Below are 27,453 nucleotides of genomic sequence, written 5' to 3' on the forward strand. Positions count from 1 at the left end.
ATTGGCTGCATGTTGTATACCCTTGACGTCATGGAAGAGAAGATAGCAACCGACGTAGGACCCAAGACTTTGGAATTCAGGTCGACTGAGGGCAGTCTGCCAGCAGATTACCCCAAATGTAATGACTGCAACAGTGAATACACTCGAACATCTACATTTATGCTAAGTGTACACAACTGTACTTTGCGTTTCTATTTACGCAGAACAAAAGACTTCAGAAATTCATATCAGTTATTGGTTTCCTTTTCTGAAATGAAATTGGGCAAGCCAATGTCTAGAGTTTCCCTAACCCAGTGGCTTACCAATTGCATTTCCTTCATTTACGATAAATTCAGCTTGCCATTAACTAAGCAATTGCATACTCACGCTTTAAGATCGATAGTGGCTTCCTCAGCTTTTCATTCAAGAGCCTCCATGTATGACATTTGTGTAGCTTGCAACTTGGGCTTCACCTCACACTTTCATCTCTCATTACAAACTGGATTAATTTCTAGAAGTGAGGCATCATTTGGCTCAATGGTACTTAGGAATATCCTTCCTTGAGGCCACACTGGGATTCCAGTAGCTGGGGAGTCTGTCCCATCAGTTGAGGACAGAAGGAAAATTGACAGTATCAGATGAAGAAGTTATGTACTTACCATATCGTTCCATCTGTGTTGTCCATTTTCATTCTTCATCAACTCCCCACCCACCAATCCCCAACCAATGTTTTCTGGAAGAGCAAGTGGCTAGAGCAATTTTATGAGGTCTTCCCTTTGAATTCTATGGCTCCAGATATAGCTTTGGGATGTAATACTATTTAAGACTGTTTTCCTTAAGAGTGAAGTGTCTATTTTTCTGCTATAGTCCACAAACAAGATCTTAGGTGATGGTTGGTGCATTCTGGGTAAGGGAGAAGCTCAAGAGTTCAAGGTTGTCGGGAGCTTTTACAATGGCCGAGTCAGATCCGAGGGCTCTGATCCGAACCCATCAGCTGAGGAAGAATGAAAATGGACAACACTGATGGAACATTATGGTAAGTACATAACTTCTTTTTTATCAGTAGGGCAATGTCATCATTTGTTTCCTGATAAAATTCAAAGGTATATGAAGGGTCAGAGGCAAGAATCAGTGGAGGAGGGTTTTTCTCTGACAAGTTGTGATTGAAAAGGGGGAACAGAGAGTGACATCTTTCTACTTTGTTATTTGACTTCTGCTTAGAGCCAGAGCTGTAGCTGGCTCATCTGTTGCCTGGTACCAGTCTTAGATAAAGCTCCCCACCCAAGTCTTTGGTTTTACTCTAGAAAGACAATTGGTACCAGTTGGCTTCCCACAGATCACTCCTCCTCCCCAGTTCTTCAATTAAGGGCAAACAAAAAAGACTTCTGCATTCCTTTCAATACTTCTGTCATGCCTCTCTTAACAGTTTGCACCCAGGGCAGCTACACTCTATCACCCCATACTTTTTATGCTAGTGCTTAGAGCCTATGGCAAAGAAAGTAAGAAACTCACAAAGTTAAATCTGTAACTACTGTGGTACTCAAAAAGAATTTGCCCTATTTGCAGATGATATTATTTTGATGACCTTCCATATCACTGTTGCAGTATTCTTCACAAAAGGGATTCCCTTCCATGGGTAGCCCAACATCTGGCCAGTATACTAAAGCCTTAGGTATAGGGCACAAAGCTAACATACAGACATGCATACCTCAGAACCTATTTTCCACCTGTCCAAACGCCATCATTGAACGTTGGTCTGAATGCTTCTTCTGTGCTGGTTACTGAGCAGTGTTTCAGTTAAGTTGCCTGTTGGGGTTTCTCTTTATCCTCATCCAGAAAGGAAAAATGTCAGTGTGGGAGGCACAGTACCTATAAGGATCATCACGAGCAGTGTCTCTTTTGTTTGGGTGCTTCTCACGACCATATGCAGTGTTCTATCTGCCAAACATTTGTCCTCAAGGCTCTACATAGTCTCTCCTCCTTGTCCATTTACCTGGAGAACCAGTGTCTTGGGCAAGAAAGTATATACTGCTGCCACCTTGGCCTTTCGGGCTACTAATTACCAGAGCCATGACCAGGTATATTTTAGCCCTTCTTTCTCAGGCTTCCCAGGTTATCTCTGACCTTCCTGATTCTGAAGGAACAACCTTGTCCCTTTGTCTGTTGGATTCCACTTCTCAAGTAGCCCACCACTCTATTAAATGTAGTTACAATACAGATGATGCATCTTCTAGAGCTGCTCCTTTTGGTTCTGTTTTGAGGTGTTAGCTTCATCTCCAGCCTTTCCCTGATGACATTGCAGCTAAAGTGTTGTGTTGGATGCTCCTCTTGATAATAAGAACCCATTTGGTTCAGCAGCTGTTGAGCTTTGTAAGTCTGTGCAAGATAAGGGGAGGACCTTACAGGAATTGAAGTATATTTTTTGTTTCTCCTATTCCCAAGTTCCAAAGGAATTATCCCTCTAAATCTGCCTTTGTTCACAGACAGCCTCACCCTTCCCCAAAGGTAAAAAGGGTTTTAGGTGGATTCCTCCTGCTATGTCTACTCAGAGTCCCACTTCTGTCTGTTTTCCCCTTTCCTCAGTCAGATTCTTTTATCTTTTCGTCTTTCTCTGTCCCTTCCCAGTTGCTTAAGGATCACTTTAAGACTCTTGGAGTTCTGTCCATCATCTGTCAGGGATACGTCATAGTGTGGACATCCGTTGCTTCTTTTCTTGGCATCCCTCAACCTCCTCAGGAACAGCTTCCTTTCTTTTTAGAACTACATCTATCTCAAGACACCCTTCAAGCTGTTCACCCTTCCCGGGAGGGAAGGTTTTTTTTTATTTTTTTATTCCAGAATATTTCTGGTTCCCAGGAAGTAAGGCATCTGCAGGCCCATTTTAGACCTCTCTCAGTTCAACATCTTTCTAAAGATCCCTTTCTTCTGGATGTTATCCCTTTAGACCTTGTTTCCTCTTCTTCCCCAGGCTTTCCTGGTCTCTCTGGATCTAAGGATTCTTATCTTCACATCACTATTAATCCCCTTTTCAGGAAGTTTTTTTCCATTTCTCTGTTTCTTCCTTGCATTTTCAGTTCTTTGATTTGCCCTTTGGCCTTTCTACTACCCCAAGGGTTTTCACCAAATGCTTCGCTGCTGTGATTGCTTTTTTGGAGGATGAGAGGAGTTCAACATTTTCCTTATCTAGGCAACCTACTCATTCAGGTTTCCTCCTCTGGGACCATGCTCCAACACCTTCACTGTACTGTTTGTCTCTTGTAAAACCTAGAGATTACAATAAACTTCCAGAAGTCAATCCTGGTTCCTTCTCAAGATCATGTGTTTCTCAGTTACAGGCTCCAGACCATCCCTATGCTGGCCTCCCTGCCTCCTCCCAAGGCTCGTTCTCTGATTTACTTTTTTCATTCACTTCATCTTTTTGTTTCAGTTGCAGCGAGGGAGTTTCTCAGGGCTCTAAGATTCATGGCTTCCACCATTCCTGTGTGGTACCTATAACCAGGATCATTAGGAGAAAACTACAGTGGTTCCTAAAGTTAGTATGGCTCCAACACTGTCATCCTCTAGATTTTCTAGTCCCCCTTCTGCCATACCACAAGCTCAGTCTTCAGTGGTGGATTCATCAGCTCTGTCTCAACCCGGGACTTCCTTTTCAGCCCTCAGTCCCCGCTTAGGAACTTTTTTTGGATGCCTCAGGCATGAGGTTGGGAGCTTCTTTCAGTCCTGTCAAGGGTCATGGTCTCTGGCTGCCCTCATCAGAGGTCAGACCATATCAGTATCAAGGATATGAGAGCTCTCCTTTTCACCCTTCAGGCCTTTCATTCTCTTTTTCTTCCAGGGCGCCTCAACATTTTTACAGACAATACAAATGTAATATGGTGCATCAACAATCAAGAGAGGATGCAGTCCTACCGTTAGGGTGGCTCTTCAAGTTTGGGATTTAGCTGTCCAGTATCGAGTGAGTCTTCAGGCTGTATGTATTCCTTCAGAGTAGAACATAGTGGCAAACTCTCTGAGCAGGTCTGTAACACAGGCTCACAAATGGATGCTTCATAGAAAGATGCTCCTGGACATTGTCCATCAGTGGGGTACTCCTCAGGTAGCTCTTTTGCCTCCTCCTTGAACAGACAACTTCTTTTTTGTACCAGCTTCCCAAGTCCTCTGGACTGGGGGTGGATGCCCTATTTTGTTCTTGGAAGGGGATGTTTCACTCTGCCTTCCCCTCCCCTTCTCATTCCCAGGGCCCTGCTCAAGAAAGAATAAGACTCGCCCAAAATCTTGTTGGTAACTCCCTTTTGGCCCGGTTGGCCCAGACACCATTAGTTCCCGCCTCTTCTGTACCCAGTCAAGGGCAGTCATCCCAAGTTACCTCACAGGGTGGACCTACTCACACAAGACAAGAGGATCTCTCATCTATCCTCACTTGTCTACTCTTCAGCTAACATTTTGGGTGGTAGGATTTTGATCCCTTTTAAGCACGTTTTTCTGAGGATGTTCTTAGGGTTCTGCAGGAGGCCAGGAATCCCACTACCAGGAAATCCTATATGTCCAAATGGAAGAGATTTTGTGTTTGATGACTTGCTCATAACCAGGATCCACTTTCTGGGGAGATCCCTCTGGTTCTTTTTTGTTTGTGTGAATTGTGCCATGCTGGGTTGGCTTATTTTTCTGTTAAAGCTCACTGTTCAGCTGTCTCTTGTTTGTCTGTCATTAACTCCTTCTCTGGCCCTAGATTTGAGGTTAAACAATTTCATAGGAGATTAGTAGGCTGTCGACCCAGAGGTCATTTAAGCCTATCCATTCCATCCCAATGTAATAACAGAAATGCTAGTCAGTATGCAAGGTTGCATTTACTGATGACTGTCCATGTCCAGGAGGGTTGTGGGCACTATCCCCAGTAAGAATTTATGGTACCCCTTCCACTCGTTCAGGTTTCTCTTGTCATAGAGGTGCTCTGTTTCACATGAATTGGTAGCCTGTTCCAAAGATGAGGCAGTCACTGGGAGATAAATCTGTCCCTCCGTCATGTCCTATTTAAGTCGCATATCATATTTAGATCCCTGGAAAGGGTAGCCCTAGTCCTGTTTGATTTATGGGTATGCAGCAAGTTCATTAGGTTTGGATCTTGGATTGCTCTGTAGGCCAGGCTGAAGTCTCCCTTAAGAAGTCTATATGATGTGGAGTATAGTGACAGGGACTTTAGTTGGTCTGTGTAAAGCATATGCTGGAGACTCTTGATCTTATTTGTTAGAAACCTCTGAGGTGTCTCCAGTTGCTGCAGGTGCTTTGTACGGTACATGCCAAACAGGGTGTTATACTCAATTATAGACCAGATAAGTGCCAAGTATAGAGGGGATATAACGTCTTTTGCTCTCAAGGTGATGCCTTTACTAATCAAGTGTGTTACTTAGAAAGCATTCCTTGCTACAGTAGCCACATGGGGGTCGAAGTCAAGGTCGCAGTCAATTTGTAATCTTAGGTCCCTTATCAGTTCTTGGGTATTTGGGATATTGTTGATTTGATAGTGTAAAGGGACATTGTGCTGAAGGGAATGATGCATTTCTTTGCATTCAGTTTGTGACCGTGACTAATACATCAGGCGTTGGTCTGAGTGAAATGCTCCTGGAGTATACTGATATAATTTGGGGATTCAGTGATTGCACCTAGTTTGCAGTCATCTGCAAACTTGGTCAGCTACAACCCCTTAGTTTTGACCTGAGCTTCTGGGAAGTATATAACAAACAGTAGGGGGCCCAGGACTGACCCCTGTGGTATCCCGCTGATAACAGGTCTGCTGGTTGATGTGGAGTCACCCACTTTAATAGTATGTGTCCGGTTTGTGAGCCAATTGGCAACCCATCTTACAATGAAAGAGTTTACATTCAGTTTGCTAAGTTTATCGGTAATGCCTGAATGTGGGATTGTGCAAAATCCTTTGCCAAATCGAGGTATGCTTTGTGCACAGATTTGCCCTTGTCACTGGCCCTGGTCACATTTTCAAAGAAATCCACCAGATTTAACAAGCAGGATCTTCCCTTGACGAAGCCGAATTGGGTAGGATCCAGGATTTGGAGGTCACCTATGTCTTTATTTATGAGGTCCATAATGATACTTTCCATGGCCTTACAGATGATGCTGGTCAGGCTTATGGGTCTGTAATGCCCTGGGTCTCTTGTTAGGCCACCTTTCTGGAGCAGAATAATTGTTGCCATTCTCCATTTTGCAGGAACAAAGCCTGTGTTAGGCTATGATTGAAAAAGGTGCTTAATGGTGTTACTAATTCAGGTTTTAGCCTCTTTGGAAGATAGCCGGGGATGTCGTCTGATCCCATAGAGGCTGTGTTTTTTTTGCCTTAGACAAGGCTTCAAGGACCTGTCTTCAGATATGTAAGGTGGGGGAAGTTTGAGGGAAGGTTTGTGATAAGCTAAGAGGGGATAAGGGGATTCACTAAACCTATCCTTTCTTATAGGCTTCCTTCATATCAGACCCCCTGGAAGCCTGCTCCTCCTTCATGGGATCTTAATTTTGTTCTTGAAAAATTGACTCAGGCTCCTTTTGAACTTGCAGCTTCAGTTTTCTTACAGCATTGTACGTGGAAGACTTCTTTTGCCCTTACTTCCGCTAAGACAGTGTCTGAACTCCAGGATATTATGGCTGTTCCTCCTTTTTTTGTTTTTCATAGGGACGGGGTTCTCTTAATACTGATCCTTCCTTTATGTCCAAGGTGGTTAATGAATATCTCTTAATCAGTCTGTTAGTTTGCCCTTATTTTTTCCTTCTCAGTAGTCTGCCAGTGAGAAGGTTCTTCACAACTTGGATTTGCATAGGTACCTCAGTTATTATTTAGATAGACTTAGGCCATTTGCAAGTCTGAGCAACTTTTCATTCCAGATCTCTAGGCTTGGCTGTTTCTAAGCAAACCATTTCTTCATGGATCTCTAAGGACATTTCTTTTTGTTACTCCTTTCCTGAGAAGAGCCTTTCTGTCTCTGTTAAGGTTCATTCTAGCAGGTTTGTGTCTTACTCTGGTGCTTTTTTTCAAAGTATTGGATGCCAGTTCCATCCCTGAGGCTGCTACTTGGACCTCTGTTCACACCTTTACTCAACATTACAAATTGGATGTTGTTTCCAGAGCAAGAGCTGGCTTGGCCAGAGCTATTCTGCATGGTTTTCTTGAGGGCTGTTCTGGGCGTTCCTCCTCTCAAGTCTCCTCTTGAGCTTTTGTATTTTATCTTTCGTGAAGAATACTGCAACAGTGATATGGAAAGAATTGAGTAAAATCTTACCATAACAGTAGATGTCTTTCTCTTCACTTTTGCAGTATTCACTCCCTCCCTCCTCCTGCTCTACTCTTTTCTTTTTTCTCCTTCTGGATGCACATGTTCCTGTTACTCTGCTTCCTAGGGCTGTTGTTTCTCATGTGGCTGTTTCGTTCTTAAATAACCTTATGCCAAACGCTGTGAACAGGAAGCATACACATGATATACATCTATAATTCCTATGGCTTTGGTATACTGGACAGACGTTGGGCTACCTGTGGCAGGGAATCCCTTTTGTGAAGAATACTGCAACAGTGAAAAGAAGGACATCTTCTGATGACTTTCCATTTCACTGTTGCAGTATTCTTTACGTTATCGATCCCCTGCCAAGGGCAGCCCAACATCTGGCCACTTTACCAAAGCTTTTAGTTTGCTTTAAGGTACACCATATGTCACACTTATGCTCCTTTCACAGCATAGAACATAAAGGTGACGTCCAGACATACCATCCACAGAACTTCTTTGCTGCCAGTCCAAACGCCATTGCTTGATCGTCGGTCTTAATACCCGTTCCATTGCTGGTTCACCAAGCCATTACAGATAACTGCCTTTTCGAGGTTCTGTTTTTACTTATCCTTTTTTAATGTTGCTTGTGGGGTTTCATGTTGTCCAAGATGGGTAGATGCCAGTGTGGGAGACAAATTTCCCATAAAGACAAGCAAAACCAGTGTTTTTTTTTTTTGCTTAGGTGCCTCTCATGACCATACGTCTTCTTCCATTTGTCAGGCTTTTGTACCTAAAACCCTTCATAGTAGACTATCGGTGGGGATCAGACTATAAGCACATCCAAGGTGGCATTGCAGACGTCCATTTCGGATGCTCAGGGGGAACCATGGCTAATTATCTCCTAGGGGCCTAGGGGTGTTTCTCAGATTATAGGCAGAGAAGTCGTCCCTACTACCATCATTGAATGCCATCCTCGGTCACAGCCTTCCAAATTTTATAAGACAGATGTCCCATTTAAGAAAAAGCTAAAGACTAAACATATTTCTCCTGCTCCTAAGGATCCACAGAGTGAATGTCAGGCCTTCATTCAGGGTTTGTTTAGTGCTTTGATGGCATTGAAACCTCCTCAGATGGTTTCTGTTCCCACCCCCCTTGGTCCTCTACTCCCCTAAAAAGAGCCAGAGAACAGGATTACTCTGAGTAGGATCTGGATTCAGATGATGAATCCCTTGCTTACTCTTCCTTCTCCTTTGGACTGTTGATCAGAGGAAGAGGAATCTACCTCTCCTGATACTCCCTTTGAAGAGATTTCTTTTGGGACACGATCTCCAGGATGATGGAGTTCTTTAAAGGGATTGTGCACAGTTCTCTGAGGTACATAAAATATACTATGAGTTGCTACAAATGGATTCACCTAAACCTTTTGCTGTTCCTCTTGTTCTGGCTACCTTGTTGAATGCATTTTCCAGTGCTTCTCAGCCCCCTGCTCCCAAAAACCTGATAGGTTCTGTAGGGTGCCTGGGGACTGCAAATATTTGCACGTGTCCTTCTGTTGACCCCTCGGTGGTGACTGTAGCCTCTGACAAGCCCTTTCAGTTGCTTCCTTCTCTTGAGATTAGCTGTATCAAAGCAAACTATTTCTTCAGGGATCTTAAAAGCTATTTATTTTTGTTATTCCTTTCATGGTAAGAGCCTTCCTTATTCTGTTAAGGCTCATTCTACTTGGGCTGTGGTTTCTTCTGGTGCTTTTTTCAAGGGTTTGGACACTAACTCTGTTCTTGAAGCAGCTGCCTTGACTTTTGTGCATACATTTACCAAGCACTACAAGTTGGATGGAATCTCTAGAGCTAGAGCTGGTTTTGCTGGGGCCATCTTTCGTGGATTCCTATTGCAGTCTGCTGGTCTTTTCCTCCTCCCAAGTTTCTTCTTGAGCTTTGGCACGCTCCCTAATGTGAAGAATACTACAACAGTGAAATGGAAGGATATAGTACAGTTGTGTAAAATCTTACCATAACGGTAGATGTCCTTCTCTTCACTGTTGCAGTATTTGCTATCTTCCTCCTCCTTCTTTTCCATTTGCCTTCTGGATGTATTGGTTACCCTTTTCTTTTCCTTGGACTGGCATTCCTACTGGAGCTGTCAGTTCAGAGATGATGGTATGTCCGGACATCACCTTTATGCCCTATGCTATGCAAGGTGCATACATGTGACATATGGTGTACCCTAAAGCAACCTAAAGGCTTTGGTGTACTGACTGGATGTTGGGCCACCCTTGGCAGGGGAATAATGTAAAGAATACTGCAACAGCAAAGAGAAGGACATCTACTGTTATGGTAAGATTTTACACAACTGTGCTTTCTTGATAAAATCGTGAAAAGTATAGATATTACAGTTTTGTGCAACATTGTCAGGCAGTTTCATGTCCTTTCAGGATGTAAAATAAAAGAAGATGTTACACATGCTATAGCAGTAAAGTATGTTCACACAGAAATCATCATCATCATCATCCCCTTTTTCCCATTTACATGGGGTCGGGGTATCGTATTAACTGTCGCCAACTCTCTCAATTCAGTGCCACTCTCCTACCTTCTTCAACACTCATGCCTGACTGTCGCAGATCTTCTTTCACACAATCCATCCACCTCTTTGCTGGATGCCCTCGCTTCCTTTTACCTTCTTCCTGTCTGTCCCAAATCTCCCTCACCAGATTGTCTTCTGCTTTTCTACACATGTGCCCATACCATCGTAATCTGTTTTCTTTGATCTTTTCTGCAATTGGAGCTACTTTGGCTTCTGCTCTTATGTCCTCATTTCTTCGCCTGTCCCGCAGTGTGCATCCTACCACCTTTCTCAGGCACTTCATTTCCATCACCTCTAGCTTCTTCAGCTGTTCTGCCTTTACTGCCCAGGTTTCTGTACCATACAGTAGTACTGGTCGCACCACTGTCTTGTACACTTTACTTTTCAGCTTCTTTGGCATTCTTCTGTCATATACTACACCTGATACTCTATGCCAGTTGGCTGCATCCCCTCTGATTCTAGCTTTGACCTCTTCATTCAGACTACCCTTCTCCTCAACCACCCCTCCCAGATACTTGAAGCTGTTTACCTGTTCCACTATCTTCCCATCTATCTCTATTCTCAGCTTCTTCTGATTTCCCCAATCTGCTGCCATTACCACTGTCTTATCTATGCTTAGTTTCATCCCATGTGCCTTCAGATTTGCATTCCATTCTCCTATCCTTTGCTGAAGTTCTAGATCAGAGTCTGCCTGTACTGCCACATCGTCTGCATACAGCAGCTTTGTTGTTCTGACCCCTCCAACCTGTTTGCTGATGTAGTCCATTACCAGTATGAACAGCAGTGGGCTCAGAGCTGAACCCTGGTGTACACCCACTCTCACTGGGAACCCCTCAGTGAGGCCAAACACTGTTCGTACTTGAGTCACTGGGTCCTTATACATAGCCTGTACTAATTCTACCAATGTTTCTGGGACTTCAAACCACCGCAGTACTGCCCAGATCAGCTTTCTTGGGACCTTGTCATATCCTTTCTCCAAGTCTAGGAAAGCCCAGTTGGACTCTCTCCTCTTCTCAAGTATCTGTCTCAATGCAAACATCGGGTCAATTGTGCTGCATCCTGATCTGAATCCGAACTGTTCATCTCCCATCTTACATTCTACTATTCTGCGTATCCGTTTATCAATCACCCTCTCCAGAATTTTCATGCAATGTGGTAGGAGTTTGATGCCTCTGTACTGTCCACAGTTGTGGATGTCCCCTTTGTTCTTGTACACTGGCATGAGTATGCTTATTCTCCAGTCATCTGGAATACGTCTTTCTCTTCACACTGCAATTAGTACCCTCAGGAGCCATTTCTCCCCTAGCTCTCCCAGCATCTTTATCATATCTGCTGTGACCTCATCTGAGCCTGCTGCTTTCCCTGACTTCATTTTCCTTAGTGCTGCTCTTACTTCTTCTAAGCTGGGCTCCTCTTCTACTCTCATTGTAGGCTGTTTCTGGGGCAGTACCGCTTCTGTGGGGTTTTCTTCATTCAGAAGCTACTGGAAATGCTCCTTCCATCTGCCTTTGATATCCTGTGGGCTAGTAAGCAGGTTGTTGCTGGAAACCCTTATGAACGGTGTCTATCTTCTTTATCTTTCTGTCTTTGCCTTGCAACCTGGTATAGTTTCTTTGTGCCCCTTACTGAGTCACTTTCCAGAAGCTGATAGAGTGCCTCTGATGCCCTATTCTTTGCTATTGCAACTTCTTTCTTAGTTTCTTTGTTAGCCAACCAGTAGTCCTTCCTAGCTTGGTCAGTCTTTTCAATCTCCCACGTCTTCCTGCACTCCTTCTTTCTTTTGATTACTTCCTGCACTTCTGCATTCCACCACCAGCTTTCCTTATGTACCTTATTTCCATACCTGGCTCGGCCACATATCTTTTCTGTAGTCCTAACACATGCTGTTTTTAGGCGCTGCCACTCTTCTTCAACTCCACCTATTTCCTCCTCTTCTTGGGGTGCTAGAGCCCTGAGTAATTCCTTGAACTGCTGTACTTTCTCTCCAGTCAACTTCCAGGTCTTTAGCCTGGTCTCTGTTGACCTTAGAGCCTTCTCTGACCACTGCTTGCAGCTGATTGTGGCAACTACTGGTTTATGCTGTGAACCGACTGTCACTGGGGATGACTTTGCAGTCATGGATCCTCACTATCACTATCACAACCCTGCTGTGGGGCATAGGCTGAGATTATGAATACTGTCCTATCATTACACTGGAGTCTGATTGCCATGAGTCTGTCATTAATTCTGATGATATCCCTCACTGACTTCTGAATCCTCTGTCTCACCACAATTCCTACACCATTTCTAGCCTGTCCACCACCTGAGTAGTAGAGTCTGGATCCCAAGCCAAGTGGCTTTGTTGCACTGCCCTTCCATCTCGTCTCTTGGATACATAGGATGTCCAGCATCCTGTCAGTGAACCTACATTAAGCGTAGCAATTCTTAGTTCATGTTTGGCAGGTTGGTTGGTTTTATGCCCAGCTTTCACTCAACAGAGCTATCCCAGGTAACCCAGGCTGGGCAGCTAGACACTGGCCAGCCAGTAGCCTATTGACCCAGGGCTGCTGGGCTTTTATGGTGGGCACACACTGGCCAATAGGGGCACATATACCCCTCCCACCGTTAGCAGGGGTCCCTGGCGTGGGTCAGAGAGTAGGCCGGGTCCTCAACCCACTTATCACCGGTAACTACCCATGCCCATTTTTTGGCGACAGTCAACATGACCGAATCACCTAGAGCCATATTTTACACCGTCGAGTGGCTAGCCCTGCCACGGCGCGCAGTTTGTGATCCGTGTCCTCCTATCTTGGGGATACTGCGCACCACAATAGATGCCCAAAGCGGTTGGTCTTTTTACAACTCTTCTCCCCCCCATTGGGCACCATGTAAAGTCTGTGCTGCTGCCCACAGCTCCATTCATTGGTGAGTTTGAGATGGAAACACTCAGCATGTTTTTCGAACATGGGAGAAACCCCATGGAGACACAGAGAGAACATGCAAACTCCAAACAGGCATTAGTCGGAGGTCAGGATCGAACCTTGTGCATTGGAGGCGAAGACCTTAACCACTAAGCCATCTGGTCTCTGTTGACACACAAATCTGCTCAGTAATACCCATATTTATGGGGACACAATAAGATGAAATATTTAGATGTTTGGACTAAAGATTCTATTATGGTAGCTAAATATATGTGGGAAAAGCAAAAGATAATAAAAAAAAGTGAGAAGTTGGAAGCTATTGACTATGAATATGGATAGTAAGGTACAAACTGAAATGTTTTAGTTCCTTTAATTTTATTTGCGGGTCAGGCATATTACCAACTTGAGGAGAAGCTGTGGACTATATTTAGTTGAGAATTGAAGGAATTTATTTGGGAGGGAAAGAGAGCTAGAGTTAAGTGGAATGAATTTTCTTCCCATAAAACAAGGTGGTTTAAGATTACCAGACTTGAAGGGATACTTTAGAACTACAAAAGCTACACAGGTAAAGCCCATGTACATAACACAAGCAGAAGACCTGAAATCATAGTGAAACAGTTGGAGTTCACAAAATAGGGATGGAGTAGGATTATGGATGCAGGTCCTTAAGGAGAGCAATGACTACCATACAGAATTTTATATTTACAAGTAGTAGAAAATAATCTGAGAGTTAAGCCAAGAAAGAAATTGAGAAAATGGATATTAACAATAGGGATGCCTGCAAGTAGGGGCATAGAAAATAGGTAAGTGGGAGATGGGAATTTATTGGAAAATTTAGCAGAACCAAGGTATTAGGAGCAAATAAACTAGCAAGGGAAAAGTTAAAAGTGAAACAAGGACAAACAGAAGTTTGTGCTGCGGGTTGGAGACTGCCTTCCCTGTCAGGGACTGATAAAAGATTATAGGAAGAAAAAGAGATGGGTAATTGTTAAATGAAAGATCAGCTCTGGTTCATTTTATGGTTGTCTAAAACAGAACCTGCAATTAAAAAAGGGATAATTGGTAGGGCATATAAAGTAATACAGCTTTAAGAATCAGTGAGAAGAGGTTAGAAAAGACAGAAATGAGAATAGAAAGGCAGTATACAAAGAAACAAGGGCGGATATTTTTATGGTTCTCAGGTATGCAGTAAAATGTAGAAGGTTTAGGAATTTTGCATGGAAGTATTTACGTAGGAATTTTTATACCCCAAATAAGACTTCAGAAAAAAAATTTCCCACAGGTGTACTGCATTTGATGGAGGTGTGATGGAAACAAGAGGGTTACTTGGGAACATGTGCTTTGGGAATGCAACAAGCTGGTAGATTTTAGAGATGCTGTAAAGTGTGCTTTCTCAGAAATGTTGGGGGGGGAGCAAATTATTTCAACTATGGAAATGATACTTTTGAGCTGGAATATAGATCTGAATTGCCAAGAGATTAAGACCTTAGTGTGTTTAATGCTGTTTGCTTCCAGAAGAGAAATTGCTAGAAAATGGAAATCAAAAACTAAGACAAATGTAACGTAACTATTGAATGTTTTAAAGGAGATAAAATAATGTGAGGTGGGATGTTTAGAAAAGGGAAGGAAGGGGACAGTTTCATAGAAATATATGGAATCTATGGGAACAGTACATACAGAATAATGTAATGTTCAAGGGCCATATTTCAGGAAAAGCAGGACTTGAGCAATTTATATAATGTTAAAATGAATAATAATTGTTAAGAAATAAGTCATGTATGTAAAATGCAGAAAGAAAAAATATTTGTAGTTATTTTTCTTTCATGGGTAGGTACTAGGCTATTAGCCCTATGGCCAATATAAGCCTAGCCAAAAAGGTACCCTGGCTTTCGCCACCCAAGAAAATTATTTTGTGTCTAGCAGAGCCACAGAAGTGATCCCTGGGGTGAATTTCCTATTTCCTGTCCAATCATCAAGATTTTTCTTGAAGAGTGCTAATGAGGAGCTCTGTTTGACATAGGTAGTCTGTTCCAGAGTATAGGAAGTCTCTGGGACAGGAATCTATCCCTCCAGCATGTTCTATTTATTGTGGTGACAAGGTTTAGGTCCCTAGAGCCTGTAGCTCGGAAGGATTGGGATTTCTTTAAGTGGAGCATATCCAACAGCTCTGGGTTTGACATAGCTTTGTATGTTAGGCAGAGATCGCCTCTGAGTAGGCGATATACGACGGAGTAAAGCTGGAGTTTTTTGAGACTGTCTGCGTAGGGCATCTGTTTGAGGCCAGTAATCCTCTTTGTGAGGTATTTCTGTGGCCTTTCCAGTTGTTGTAGATGTCTTGTGAGGTACATACCAAAAGGGGCGTTGTACTCTATAATGGTTCTAATGAGTTATTAGTTGAGGGGAACAGTGACCTCTTTTTTTCTGGATGAGAAGCCTTCTGTGATGAGGTGAGCCACGTAGAAGGATTTCCTGACCACTGTGGCGATGCGATTATCAAAGGAGAGATTACTGTCCACCTGTGTCCCAAAGTCTTTTATCACACTTTTGGCGTTAAGTAGACTACCACTTATGTGGTAGTTCGTGGGCAGAGAGTTTTTACTAAAGGGGATGACAATACACATTTTGGCATTGAGCTTCAGGCCATGGCTTTGACACCAGGCATCTGTCTCAGTGAGGCCCTTTTGTAGTATGTCCACATCGGTAGGAGTTTCGATTATGGCTCCTAGTTTGTAGTCATCTGCAAACTTTGTTAGCCAAAGACCTTCTGTGTTAGCCTGTACTCCAGAGAAGTAGATGCCAAACAGGAGAGGACCCAGGACTGAACCCTGTGGTACTCCACTTGTCACTGGTCTGAAGTCAGATTTGGAGTCTGCTACTTTCACAGTGTGGGTTCTGTCCGTGAGCCAGTTGGCAACCCATCTTGTGACATAGGGATTTATACCTAGTTTAGTGAGCTTATCTATAATTCCAGAGTGGGGGATTGTTTCGAAAGCCTTGGCGAGATCTAGATAAGCTGTGTGAACCACCTTACCCTCATCTATGGCTTTTTTTATTTCATTTTTTGTAAGTAAATACTACTGTCTATAGAATATGTGATGTTAGTAAAGATGTTTAAAAATAGTGGCATTTAGTTGTAGCAGTTTGCTACTGTCTAAGCTAATAAAAACATAAACACTTGTATAATCAATGTTTAAAACTGAAATGAGTTTATATGAATTTGGGTCTTGAGTGTCTTTGCTCTCTTCGCGTAAAACAGCTTTCTTACAAAGAAGTTGGTTCTTCCCCTGACCCCCTTTTTAAATTTTCCTAAACAAAACGCTCCAGATATTTATCACTTTTTCCCTCCCAGCTTCCAAACTTCACAAAAATACCATCTGTTCCTGTAGACTTCCCTTTTGATTATACATCACCACTTGTATCTCATTTTTCCTATGTTGGCTTTAATTTTTAAGCCTCATCTGCCCCTAACTTTGGGGTAATTAAGTCTTCCACAGATATTTCCATTTGTGCTTTTTTGGTTTCCACATTTCTCTGCTTTATATAAATTTTCATAAAGTATAAAGTGCACAATGATGGTAGACAACAGTTCAGAATAATTGGTTTACACCTTTAATTTTGAATTACTTCTTCACTACAAGCAGTATGACTCTAGTTGGCCTTAATGTTTGATTAGTTCGTCTGCCTTGATTGCACTTCCTACTGCAACAGTAGGTTAAAAAATGTTTCCAGTACATTCAGAAGTCGCTTTCTGTGCACGTTTGTACAAGCCAGATCTTCGGAGGGCAGACCAGCTACATAAAATGTATAAGGAAAAAGAATGAAAGTGCCACCTCTTGCTTTCAAATATTTAAATAATTTAAACACTGTTAGTACAAACCGCAGTTTAGGTGGAAGCTTAGTAGCTCTTACAAGAACTGTTAAGCTGTTGCAAACAGTTTAAATTGAAGCTTGCTGAAACTGTTGAGCTGTTAATAGCAGCTGAAACACTCTTGATACAAACAGCAGTTAGAGTGGAATTTTGCTGGCTCTTACAAAAACTGTTGGGCTGGTAAGAACAGCTGAAGCACAGCAGTTTAAGTTGAAGCTTGCTAGCTCTTACAGGAGCTGTTAAGGTGTTAAAGACAGCTGAAGCACTCTTAATGAACAGCAGTTTAAGTTGAAGCTTATCAGCTCTTACCAGAGCTGTTAAAAAACAGCTAAAGCAGTCTATACAAACAGCGATCTGAGTAGAAGCTTCCCAGTTCTAATTAGACTGTTAAAAACTCTTTATTATATAAAACAAATAGTAAAACAAACAGTAAAATACAGGATAAGCGCTTTTGGTTATGCTTAACCTTCTTCAGATCCTGTTAGAAGTAAGAAAAACTTCCTTTTTATATACAAAGCAGTTGCCACTCCCATTCTGAAGACACCATTCCTAAAAGTGAAAGCTTAGATTGTATTTACTTTTTATTTCTCTGGCCTCGTTCTTTTAATATAGGTTTTAGTGGTACTACCCCATTCAGTCTTGGGGGATGATCTTCTCTCCGATCCATAATCCACCTTACTTCTTCAGCTTCTGTTTTATTCATTAGGTCACAACCTCGTATACTTTCTTTAATGTTTGATAACGCCTTAAATCTTAGAGTGGTTCTCAAATCTAGAGGTATGTTGGTAGAAAGTAGTAGTTTCTACCTTGTTTCTTATATCACATAGGTGGCGAAGAATATCTTCCTTTAATTTTCTGTTCGTTTTGCCTATATAATAAGCTCTGCAGATACTACAGGTTGCAACATGTACTAGGTTCTTGCTATTGCAATTCACTAGCCCTTGGAAAGTTTATATCTTATTTGTTACAGGATGTATAAATGTATCTTGTGTGTTAATCCAAGCACATGCTTTACAGAAACCACATTTGCATTTTCCTCTGTTAGGCCTTGTAGGAGCAGCCAGAGTGATATCATTTCTCATCTCTATTCCATCTTTTTGGCATAAAAGCCTCTTTAGATACTTTTTGTTCTTAAATGCAAAGCTGGGTTTTTCTCCTGCCAGTTCTTTAATTCTAATATCTGAAGTTAAAATCAGCCAATATTTCCTAATAGTGCCACATATAGCTGCATTGTCTGTGCTATATGTGATTGTACACCTTACTTTGTGTTCTTTGGAGCAGCTTTCTTTTTTCTGCTTCATCTCTTGAACACTCCTCTTAGAATAATGAGGTCTACCTTTATGTTCACATATTCTCAATATTTGCTCTTTGCCTTTAGTAATCTTTTTTTCTTTATACCCTCATTCCATAAAGTTATTCAACAGTTTCTCATGTTCCATCAAATAAATGTTTTCGTTTGTACAAAGTTTAGATACTCGTACTGCTTGATTGTCCACTGTATTGTGGAAAATATGTCTGGGATGCATACTTGAGTAGTGTAGCATATGACGCCACAGGTTTTCTGTACATCATTGTTTCAATAACTTTTATAGGATCTAAACTTAATTTCATATCCAAAAATTCTATTTCATGACGTAAGCTTTTAACCTGGAATTTCAGGAAGGTAGTTGTCATTCTCAAAAAGTCAATTAAATTGTTAAGTGAAGTTTCACTTCCTTCCCATGCAGTAAAGATATCATCCACAAATCTATTATACATTAGTAGTTTGTGGTCCAAGTATTTCTGGTGTCATCCAACTATTCCTTTTCCCATTGGGCAAGTACCAGATTGGCATAGCTATTAGCGTAGGGGGTCCCCATTGCTACCCCCCATCTCTGCCAGTAATAAGTATTGCCATAAGTAAACACATTGTTTTCAAGTACCAATTCTAGTAAACTGCAAATTAATGGGGTATTAGATAGAAATGGACTAGCAAATTTCCGAATGGATTCTATGCCAAACTCTTTTGGTTGTTGTTGTTGTATCTTTTGGCTTTTCCCGGTTAGGGGTCGCCACAGTGGAACTCCGGTCCGCTAATGATTGGCAGCAGATTTTTACATACCGAGTTGCCAGCCCTGACGTACAACCTTCAACGAAGGTACGCCCATTCACGCATATCTCTACACAGAAGACGCTTTGGCTGAGAATCGAACGGGACAACGTCTTGCTGTGAGGTGACAACGCTACCGCAGCACCACCACCTTTGGTAATGCACGTAAATAAATTATTTGCATCCAAAGTTACCAAAAGCAAGTCTTCAAACGAGCATCTATTTTCCATACTTCCATGTAGAGTTTGCAAGAAGTCTGCTGAGTCATTTATAACAGTGTTTGCTGTGCTCAATAGCTTCTTTAATTCATTTTCCAGATAGATAGATAGTGGCTCTGTGACCCAGCCTCTTCCTGCTACTATCGGACGCATCGGTGGTTCGAGGCAGTCTTTGTGTATTTTAGGCAGTCCACTAATTACTGGTACAGTTGGGTGAAAGACTTCAAAAAAGTCATGTAGCTCCTTAGTTATCATCCTGTTCATTAGCATCTCATATAGGCTATCTTTTACATTGTTTATCAATACATTTAGATCTTTTTTGCTTAGCACTAAGTATGTTTCTTGTTTGCTGAGCAGATCTTCCATTTTAGTTGTGTAGTTATTTGAGCTCATCACCACAATAGCTCCACCTTTATCTGCTGGTCTTACCACAGTATCTATTCGCTACCTCAGTTCATTTAACCCTTGGAACTCCTTTTGGGTCAAGTTACAACATTGCTTAGAGTTATTCCTTTGCCTGTTTTCATATATCTCTTGTTCACAAAGTCGAATGAACATTTCCACTGAAGGATGAGTAGCAGGAACAAAGCTACTTGTTTTTTATATGTACTTGTCTTGACATCTTCATCACTATCTTTACTACCAAATATATGCTACAAAGTAACATTTCGACCAAAACACTTCAAGTCCATTACTATTTCATGTAGTGGTGATTGTATGGATGGTATGAAACTTAGACCTTTCTCAAGTACACTTAATTGCTCCTCACTTAGCAATAACCCAGAAATATTTACGAGTGAGACTTTGTGGTTATCGAATTCACTTTTCTGTTTTTCCTCTCTCTGCTTGCCGATCTCAGGCTCCGGAATGTGTTTGTCTGTAATAAGAAAGGAAGTTGTTGCATGAAGGGTGCATGTGTTGATCCTTTTTTTAGGGATTATTCCAGTCATATTATCAGAAATCAAAGGCATTGTTGTTTCTCCTACTTCAGTCATGGGATTTTCTTTCTGTGTTTGTACCACAATTTCACCTTCTTCTTGATGAACTTATGCAACCATTCTTCTGTTTCTTTGCCACTGTATCATATGCCTTATTAGCATGCACATCAACCTGCACTGCTAGTCCTCGTATATTTTCCTGTTTTTTTTTTTTATTATTATTATTGGTTCTGTTACTGAGCTTCCTAAAGGGTCTGAACCCTTCTTTCGATGGTTCTGAAACCAACTGTTCTGGGGCTACATCTCGCTTCGTTGACAAGTTCATGCCTTCTTGTTGTTCTTTCGGCCATTCAAATAAATGGCTGTTTTTAAAATCTTTATAGTCTCTAGCTAGTTTGCCACATTTAACTACTTTAAGTTTAGTGTCATAGGCATCCAGTTTTTGGTGTAATGTAATCAGTTGTGATAAATTTCTTTCTGTCAGATCCATTTCCTCTAGTTCTTTTTGTTTCACTTCAAGCAGATTACTAAGTTCTTCCTCATGGGGCTTAAAGAACTCTATATGAAGTTTCATATAACTAAAACTTGTTTCAGTATTCAGCTTTTGCCATTTTGCTAGCAAATCAGGATATGCATTGCCATAGCTCGGCATGCATCTAACTCGCAGTGCCCTAGGAATTACTTGATGATGAAGGCAGGCCTCTATATGGAAGGGCTGCCATTGTAAGCATTTCAATTTATATGCGGCATTTTCCACATTCCATGTATGGAAAGTAGGTACTTCACAGAGACAGTAATGTTACTTTCTCCTCTCTCAAAAATGTTCTCCAGCTGGAGCAAATTTTACCAGTGTTGCTCTACAATAGTCTTCTGTAATGGGATAATGCTGTCTGACGCCACCAGAGTTTATATCATGTAGGTTTGAGTCTCTTGGTTTGATGAATATTCAGATGAGGACCCAAATGATGAATGTTTCTGAATCATGCTTTCTACATTTTGTGCCTATGACCATAGTCGTGCTCAAAGGCTTTCTGTCTCATGAACCCACAGAAGTAGTCATGGAGCACACTGTGTATGTGTGAGCAGGTTGATGACACAAATAGGGGGATTCTGTATCATTTATTACATTTGCAGGCAGTGGAGGAATTAGAGAACAGTCACGCAGCAAATACGTACATGTGCCATTTCTCATACCTTTATGCCTCTTTGGCAAAGCAGAGTTATTGGTGCTTTTTCATTTCCCACCAGAAGCTACACCACTGAGATGCCAAATGTTTCTTCAGCAGTTGATGATATGGAAAATGGGAATGAATGTGAAATGTCAATCCTTGTTCTCTGGAATGAAGTGTTAGAACATGGCCATGGAATCCAGTGGCAGTCTGTGTGGCAGGTCACTTTGCTGGTGCAGTAAGAAAAGTAAAAATTTCTATTTATTTATTTATTGCATAAGGGACCACTGGAAGTGCCTGCCTGGGGACTGTTGTGAAGGATGTCCAATATAAGGTGGACGACTGGTACTGTTTTGCTAGGGCTGTAACTTATGCCACCAACACACCTCACTCTGTTGAGCAGTAAAGGCAGCACAACAGTGGCCTGCACAGACACCATCCTGATCTTTTGAACCAATGGTAAAATGAGAAGACGTCAGAGTAAGGGCACATAAGATGCTTTTTAAGTAACTCTGTGCATTTGATCTAACTTTTTAGTTTCCTGATTAAAGAACAGAAGTCATGCAACTGAACGCTTACATTTTTTTCCACAGCTGAATGTCAAGAACAATAGTCTCCTGTTCCAGAGGAGGATGGGAAGGCTTTCCAGGCACACTTATGTGTATTTCCTTCACTTTCTTTATTTAAATGTTCTTGATTCAGAAATACTTTTTAACTGCATTACTCCTGTGAAAGTTGCCCGCTATCAGCAAATCCTACTGTGGGAATGTTACATATACACGGGTAGGTATTGGTACTGACATTAATATGATTTCCTAAGCATGGCTAATTAGTTAGGTAGTGAGTTGTGTGTAGCCTTTCCAGTTTTAGGCCTGTATACAGGCCTGTATACATGTGCTAGTGGTACGATAAATGATATATACAGAAAAGTAGTTTGTCTGATCTTTAGACAATTTATAGGTAGATTAGGCACTTTGTAGATAGAGCAGCCCTAATACGTGTCAATCAAAGGTACTAGAGATAGTACACCCACAAAAGGTTTTGCTGCAACCATCTTGTTTAGGTAATGCCTATTAGCTGTCATCAGTTTATTTATTTATTTTTACTGCTGTACTTGTTGCTTGTATCATGTAATCAGTCATAAATTCTGTTAGAGTTTATACATTGATTTAATGCAATTTGTCCCTGTTTCTCCCATCCCTTTCTTTTTCACTGTCCTTTCTTTTTAATTTATTTTGTTATGCTATTTCTCTTATTTTTTTAGTTATGTGCAGCAGTTGCTACAGCTATACCAGAAACAGCTAGGACTGTCAGAGATGGTAGAGGAAGCTAGTGAACAAGTGATGAATGCCTGCATTTGCCATTTGAATAAACTCTTATGACTAATTGAGTCATGTCTGTATCCATCCCTGCCAGAAACATCGCAACCAGGACTTGGTGGGAAAGCTGCACAGGGTGCTGTCTGACCTCCCCTAGTACACGAGACATTACCCACCTTATTCTCCATGTCAATGTATCCTTCCTGTTTATGTCCTTGCCCCCCCCCATTTGTCAACCATTCTTCCCTATCACCAGTTTATTTCCCTTTGTTTGTCTAATGTCTTTTAATCCACTCTCCTCTCCCTCCCTTGGTGTTTCAGCAACCTCCTGTTAATCTGATCTCTTATGTGTCTTTGTCTTTGCAACTTATCCTCAACCTCTTACCAAACCTTCATCTTCCCTTACATCCTTTCCCACCTTTCCTTCTTGAAAAAAAAAAAGAGAAATTTATACAAAAAGAAAATGCACCCTCTCTCCATGTCTCTCATCAAATTCTTTTCCTTGCCTGCTTCCCTTGTGTGATTTCTTCTGCTTGTTGCCGCTTTCTTCTTACTGTCCTATGCTTCCATTTTAAGTTATTCACAACCACAACATCCAAGAGATTGGCTGGGATAGTTCTTGCTTTAACTAAAAGTGCATTGTGGGTAAAGGAAAGGGCTAATGGCCTAGGAAAGTCTTGGATGTTGAGCTGACTGAAAGCCTGCAATTTTAGTCCTTTTGATTTTAGAGTATGGACCTGTTTATCCAGATCTAAGGTTATGTACATAGCTTTTGATTTTGGTTTACTGCTGCAGAGACTGCTCTTTAAAAATATATATTTCTATGTTGAGTACCTCACTCAAGTTTACTTTCTGATTAGTTCTTTTAAAGTATGCTAAGGAGGGAGACAACCCTGCTGCCACAATTTTGTTTTACACCAAGGCTTCTTTCTTTATGCAGTCTACCATCTGTCCCTGTACCTTGACATCATATTGTTTTTCTGTTTCATTCAGTGCCTCTCTCCAGTGATTTAGCATAACTGTAGCTTGAGTTATTAATTTCTCTGAATACCTTTTAAGGTTGTATCATTACTTTTTTTCCCTAGGTACTTCCTTAGAATTTTTTTCTAGTTGTAAACCCTCAGACTAATATTTGCTTTCCTTTTCAGCTAGGGTAGTGGCCAGATCATTTACTTTTGAAAAACTTTAAAGTCTCATAGTTGAAGATGCAACTTTCCCAATCACACACACTTTTAGCTGTATTCATTTACTTATTAACTATGTAACAGTGGATTGATCCATTGGACCCTTTATAGTCATAGCCCAGGCCAGATGTAAAGGAAAACAGTAAAATTCACAAGTTAGTTAAATAAAATGTTATTGAGAAGATTAAATGAATAGCTACAGTTTATACATAGCTAAAAAGCAGTTTGAAGATCAACTTGTAATATACAGATTACTGCACAGTGCTAACTCATGCAAAGTACAGGGCTGATACATTTCTAATAATCTTGTAAGTTAACAATTGACTTTTTATAGCTGAGGCCTACGGTAAGTTGTAGCCAAACTTCTTGACATTCATACCTGTGTCACCCAATTACCTTTGATATGATTAAACAGAAATTGCTACCACTTGCCATGTAATTTGTCCATTGATGTGACAAATTTCAGCAGGAGCTCTTGAAAGACTTCAAGGAAAGCTAACGTGAGTTCAGTACAGACAGGACATAGAAGGAAATGCTTAAATTGTACTTTTCCAGAGAGACAAAAAAGCAGTGTAATGATGAAAATGTGACATCTCTGTAGTTGTTTTTTTAAATGTCATAGATAAATACGTGTCTTGCCACATAGGGTTTCCAAGTTTTGGGAAGTGTGCCAGTATAGGTGAATATTTACATTTACTGTACGATGTGTGCTTTGGGGATTTCTTTTAGTTCAGGTGGACAATTCAGTCATTTTTCACTTTGGGTAAAGCCAGGTCCAAGTCAAGGGTCTGACTTGAGCCTTTGAGCAAAAACAAGTGCCAAGCCAATGTTACATTATGTGGCATTTCTGTATTCTGGTACTGCAACAACTGCATTAGTGGTACAGAATGCCTATGTTTACCATAACTGGCATTGATGACATTGACTCCTAAGTTGCAGATACAGGCTGAGTTAGATTTAAAGCTTAAGTTAGCTGTGGCTTGGCTGCTTTTGTCTAGAGGAATGCATTGCGGTTATAATCTCTACTTTCAAACTGAATGACTGAAGAGAAAAGAGTATAATTTGTTTCTAAACACCAGGTGACTTCTTAGCTCTTTCAGTTCCCAGTAGTTGAAAAAGGAAAACACAACTGAAGTAAATTGTAGGAGTAGGCATGTTTTGATGTTGAATTCTTGCCACAATGGATTTTTCCAGTAGAAACTGATAGTGGGAGTGAGACAGTTTGTAATCTGTGATGAGGACTTCTTGTTTATTGAAATCAAAAGTTTTAACAAAGCCTCCTTTTATCAGAATATAGATTACTACTGTGCCCTGCTAGGTGCATAATTTGAGCTCCACTGGAGGGTTAAGGCACAATTTCACAGGCACCAAAACTGACATATTACAGGTAGTAGTAACCGCACCTTCTTGACGTGCATGTTAACAAGTAAATGAAAACTTTCAAATCATTACTAAAAACATAACATAATTAAATAGAAATGAAACTCTCCTTGCAGCTACATCATGATTGTGAGATGTGGCTCCATTGCTTTATTGTTAAAAAAAAATCTTTTTTTGTGCCAAGTTTGCAAAATATAGATAGTCATACCTGGCTGTTATGGTAGACATTGCCTAATAGCCATATCTTCAGTTTTGAAGTTAGCTGTTACATATCCCAAGTACAGATGCCTACTAGCATTTATTTTAATGATGGCATTTAAAATCACTTTTATTTACACAATTCATGTGCAAGATAAAAAACGGGCATTTTATTTCACAAGCCAAGCTTGAGATTTTGATTGTCATGTGGACTGAGAGAATGGGAACTCATTATTTTTACAATTTGCTGTCTGGACAGGATAGATTATCTGGAGTTTCCATTGTAAGATGTGAACATCTTTTTTCCCCTTGGTAGAAAAGTACTGATATTTTTACTCCAGTTGACAATGAACTGGTGTGAATTGTATTTAAATGTGTGCACTTTGTCAATGATTCATAGTTATTTAGTAGTATTTCTGTAGGTTTCAAGAACAGACGTACTTAAATTTTTATTTGCTGTGCTAAAGAACACTGAGAACTTCATAAGTTCTGATCGTTTACTGATTAAAATGTTATTAGCTGGATATTTATGTGTTTTATTTTTCCTTCCAGGAAGCAAAATTGTGTTAAGTATGAGTTCATTTGCAAAGTTAAGAAGTTTACAGTTTGACCCACCTAATGCAGTTGCCCATGTTGGTGGAACTCTACTTATTGATCTGACACTGGAGAGCCAAATGCCTGTTCCAATACATGTGGATCAGATTGCCATCAGTGTGCTCTACAACATTGAAAAGAACAGCTACAGAAAAACAGCAGAGTGGCTAACAAAGCACAAAGTTTCCAATGGCATTATCCATTTTCATAATGATGCCAAAAACTTTCCCATATTTCGTGACACTTTTCCAGCACTTGAACTGTTTGAAATGTATGAGAGAAGCCCATCAGACAATGCTCTAAACTCCACTGGTATTATCTGTAAGAATGTGCACATGCTGCTGCGCAGACATGAAAGCAGTTCATCACTTGAATCCCCAGCTGGTCTGCCTTTGGAAGATGGAGCCCATCAGTTAAAATGTAGTAACATAATATTACAGCCAGGGATCAGTAAGATCACATTTAAAACTCAGGTAGGTATATTGCTTTACTTTCAGATTATTGCAGAGTTTATCCCATTCCATTGTTTGACAGTGCATTGTTGTCTACACCTGTAGATGTACAGGGGATTCCAGGAGTGGGATCATTTTGGATGATAAAGAAGAATGTAGGAGCAGCACCTGTAAATCCTGTAGTATGTAGGGAGCCGATAGAGGACTAGATGTTTGAAATACAGGGAGTGTTCTGAGGGATAAGACTATTGGTACCCTGCTTTATTCTTGCCCATGCCCAGAGGATATTACAGTGAGGGTTGCAGTGATAAAACCTTGGTTTGCAGACACATGAAAATTGGGTGTTTTGTACCCTCACTGACTCTCACAGTAGCACTATCATGATGTAACAAATGGTGCAAGGATGATTATCTCAGACTACATGTGAAAAAGGTAGTATAGTTCATTTTGGTAAACAAAACCAAACGTTTCCATGTCATATTATACAAACAACATACCCCTCCCTTCAAACTATTTTGTAAGTGATGTAGGCACTCTAGTTGATAATTTCTCATCTTTTGACCATCATGTCTGACTCAGCTAATTTCTAAAGGCATATCTTCTAGAGCCAAAGAAGTCTTAATTCACCTTTACTCATCTTGTAAACCCAGTACTGAATACAATGCCTCTTTTGACATATGTTTCATCAAAGTATCACTTAACTACTTCATGGTGATCTGTGTCTAGGCTAACCCCCCCCCCCAGCCACCTATTTCTTCACAGAACAAATGGTTTCTCAGTTACACAGTTAGATGCAAATCTTCATCAAAATATAAACAAGACACATCAATAATATTATACATTCATATCTCAACATTTCCCTAACTTTTGAAATAAACTTACACCACATGTCAATCAAACAAAACCCTTACCAACTCCAATGTAAAACTAGCTAAATAAATGAACAGCTTCACATTCACCCTAGTCTGTCCTATGCTACCCTACTTGAGTCTGGAGGGAATTACTGAATATGGCTTATTAGCTAGACTGATAATGCTGTCCAGACTAACTGTCAAGTAGTTACCCGTGAACAACTCCCATATATTTGGTGTGGTGGTTTTAATAATGTAGTAGAAGAAAGGAAGACATAAATTAAGAAGAAGAAATGTTGAAGATGATTATTGAAAATGTAAAGATTTACTTAGGAAAGCAAACTTAGCAGACACCCTAGAGGTTTGACTTACTTTAAGCAAACTATCTCATCCAGAATTGATTTAAATTTTTCCTGTCTACATATTATTTGGAGGAGTGGGACATATTTAATGCAAAAGGTTTCTCTGAGTA

The 27,453-nt window shown here is 40.8% G+C and overlaps 1 protein-coding gene across 2 annotated transcripts in view; it reads left to right on the forward strand.

Moving 5' to 3' along the window:
• The window catches only part of TRAPPC10 (trafficking protein particle complex subunit 10), a 2,525,275-nt gene that overhangs the window by 1,852,988 nt on the left and 644,834 nt on the right, over window positions 1–27,453 (forward strand). For both annotated transcript variants that reach the window (XM_044072500.1, XM_044072501.1), the window contains exon 14: window positions 25,637–26,151. In XM_044072500.1, the coding sequence (XP_043928435.1) occupies window positions 25,637–26,151 (515 nt within the window). The remainder of the gene's footprint in view (window positions 1–25,636; window positions 26,152–27,453) is intronic.

This window comes from Protopterus annectens, chromosome 5.part0, assembly GCF_019279795.1.
Source record: "Protopterus annectens isolate FY-2018-M chromosome 5.part0, PAN1.0, whole genome shotgun sequence".
Classification (NCBI taxonomy): Eukaryota; Metazoa; Chordata; order Ceratodontiformes; family Protopteridae; genus Protopterus; species Protopterus annectens.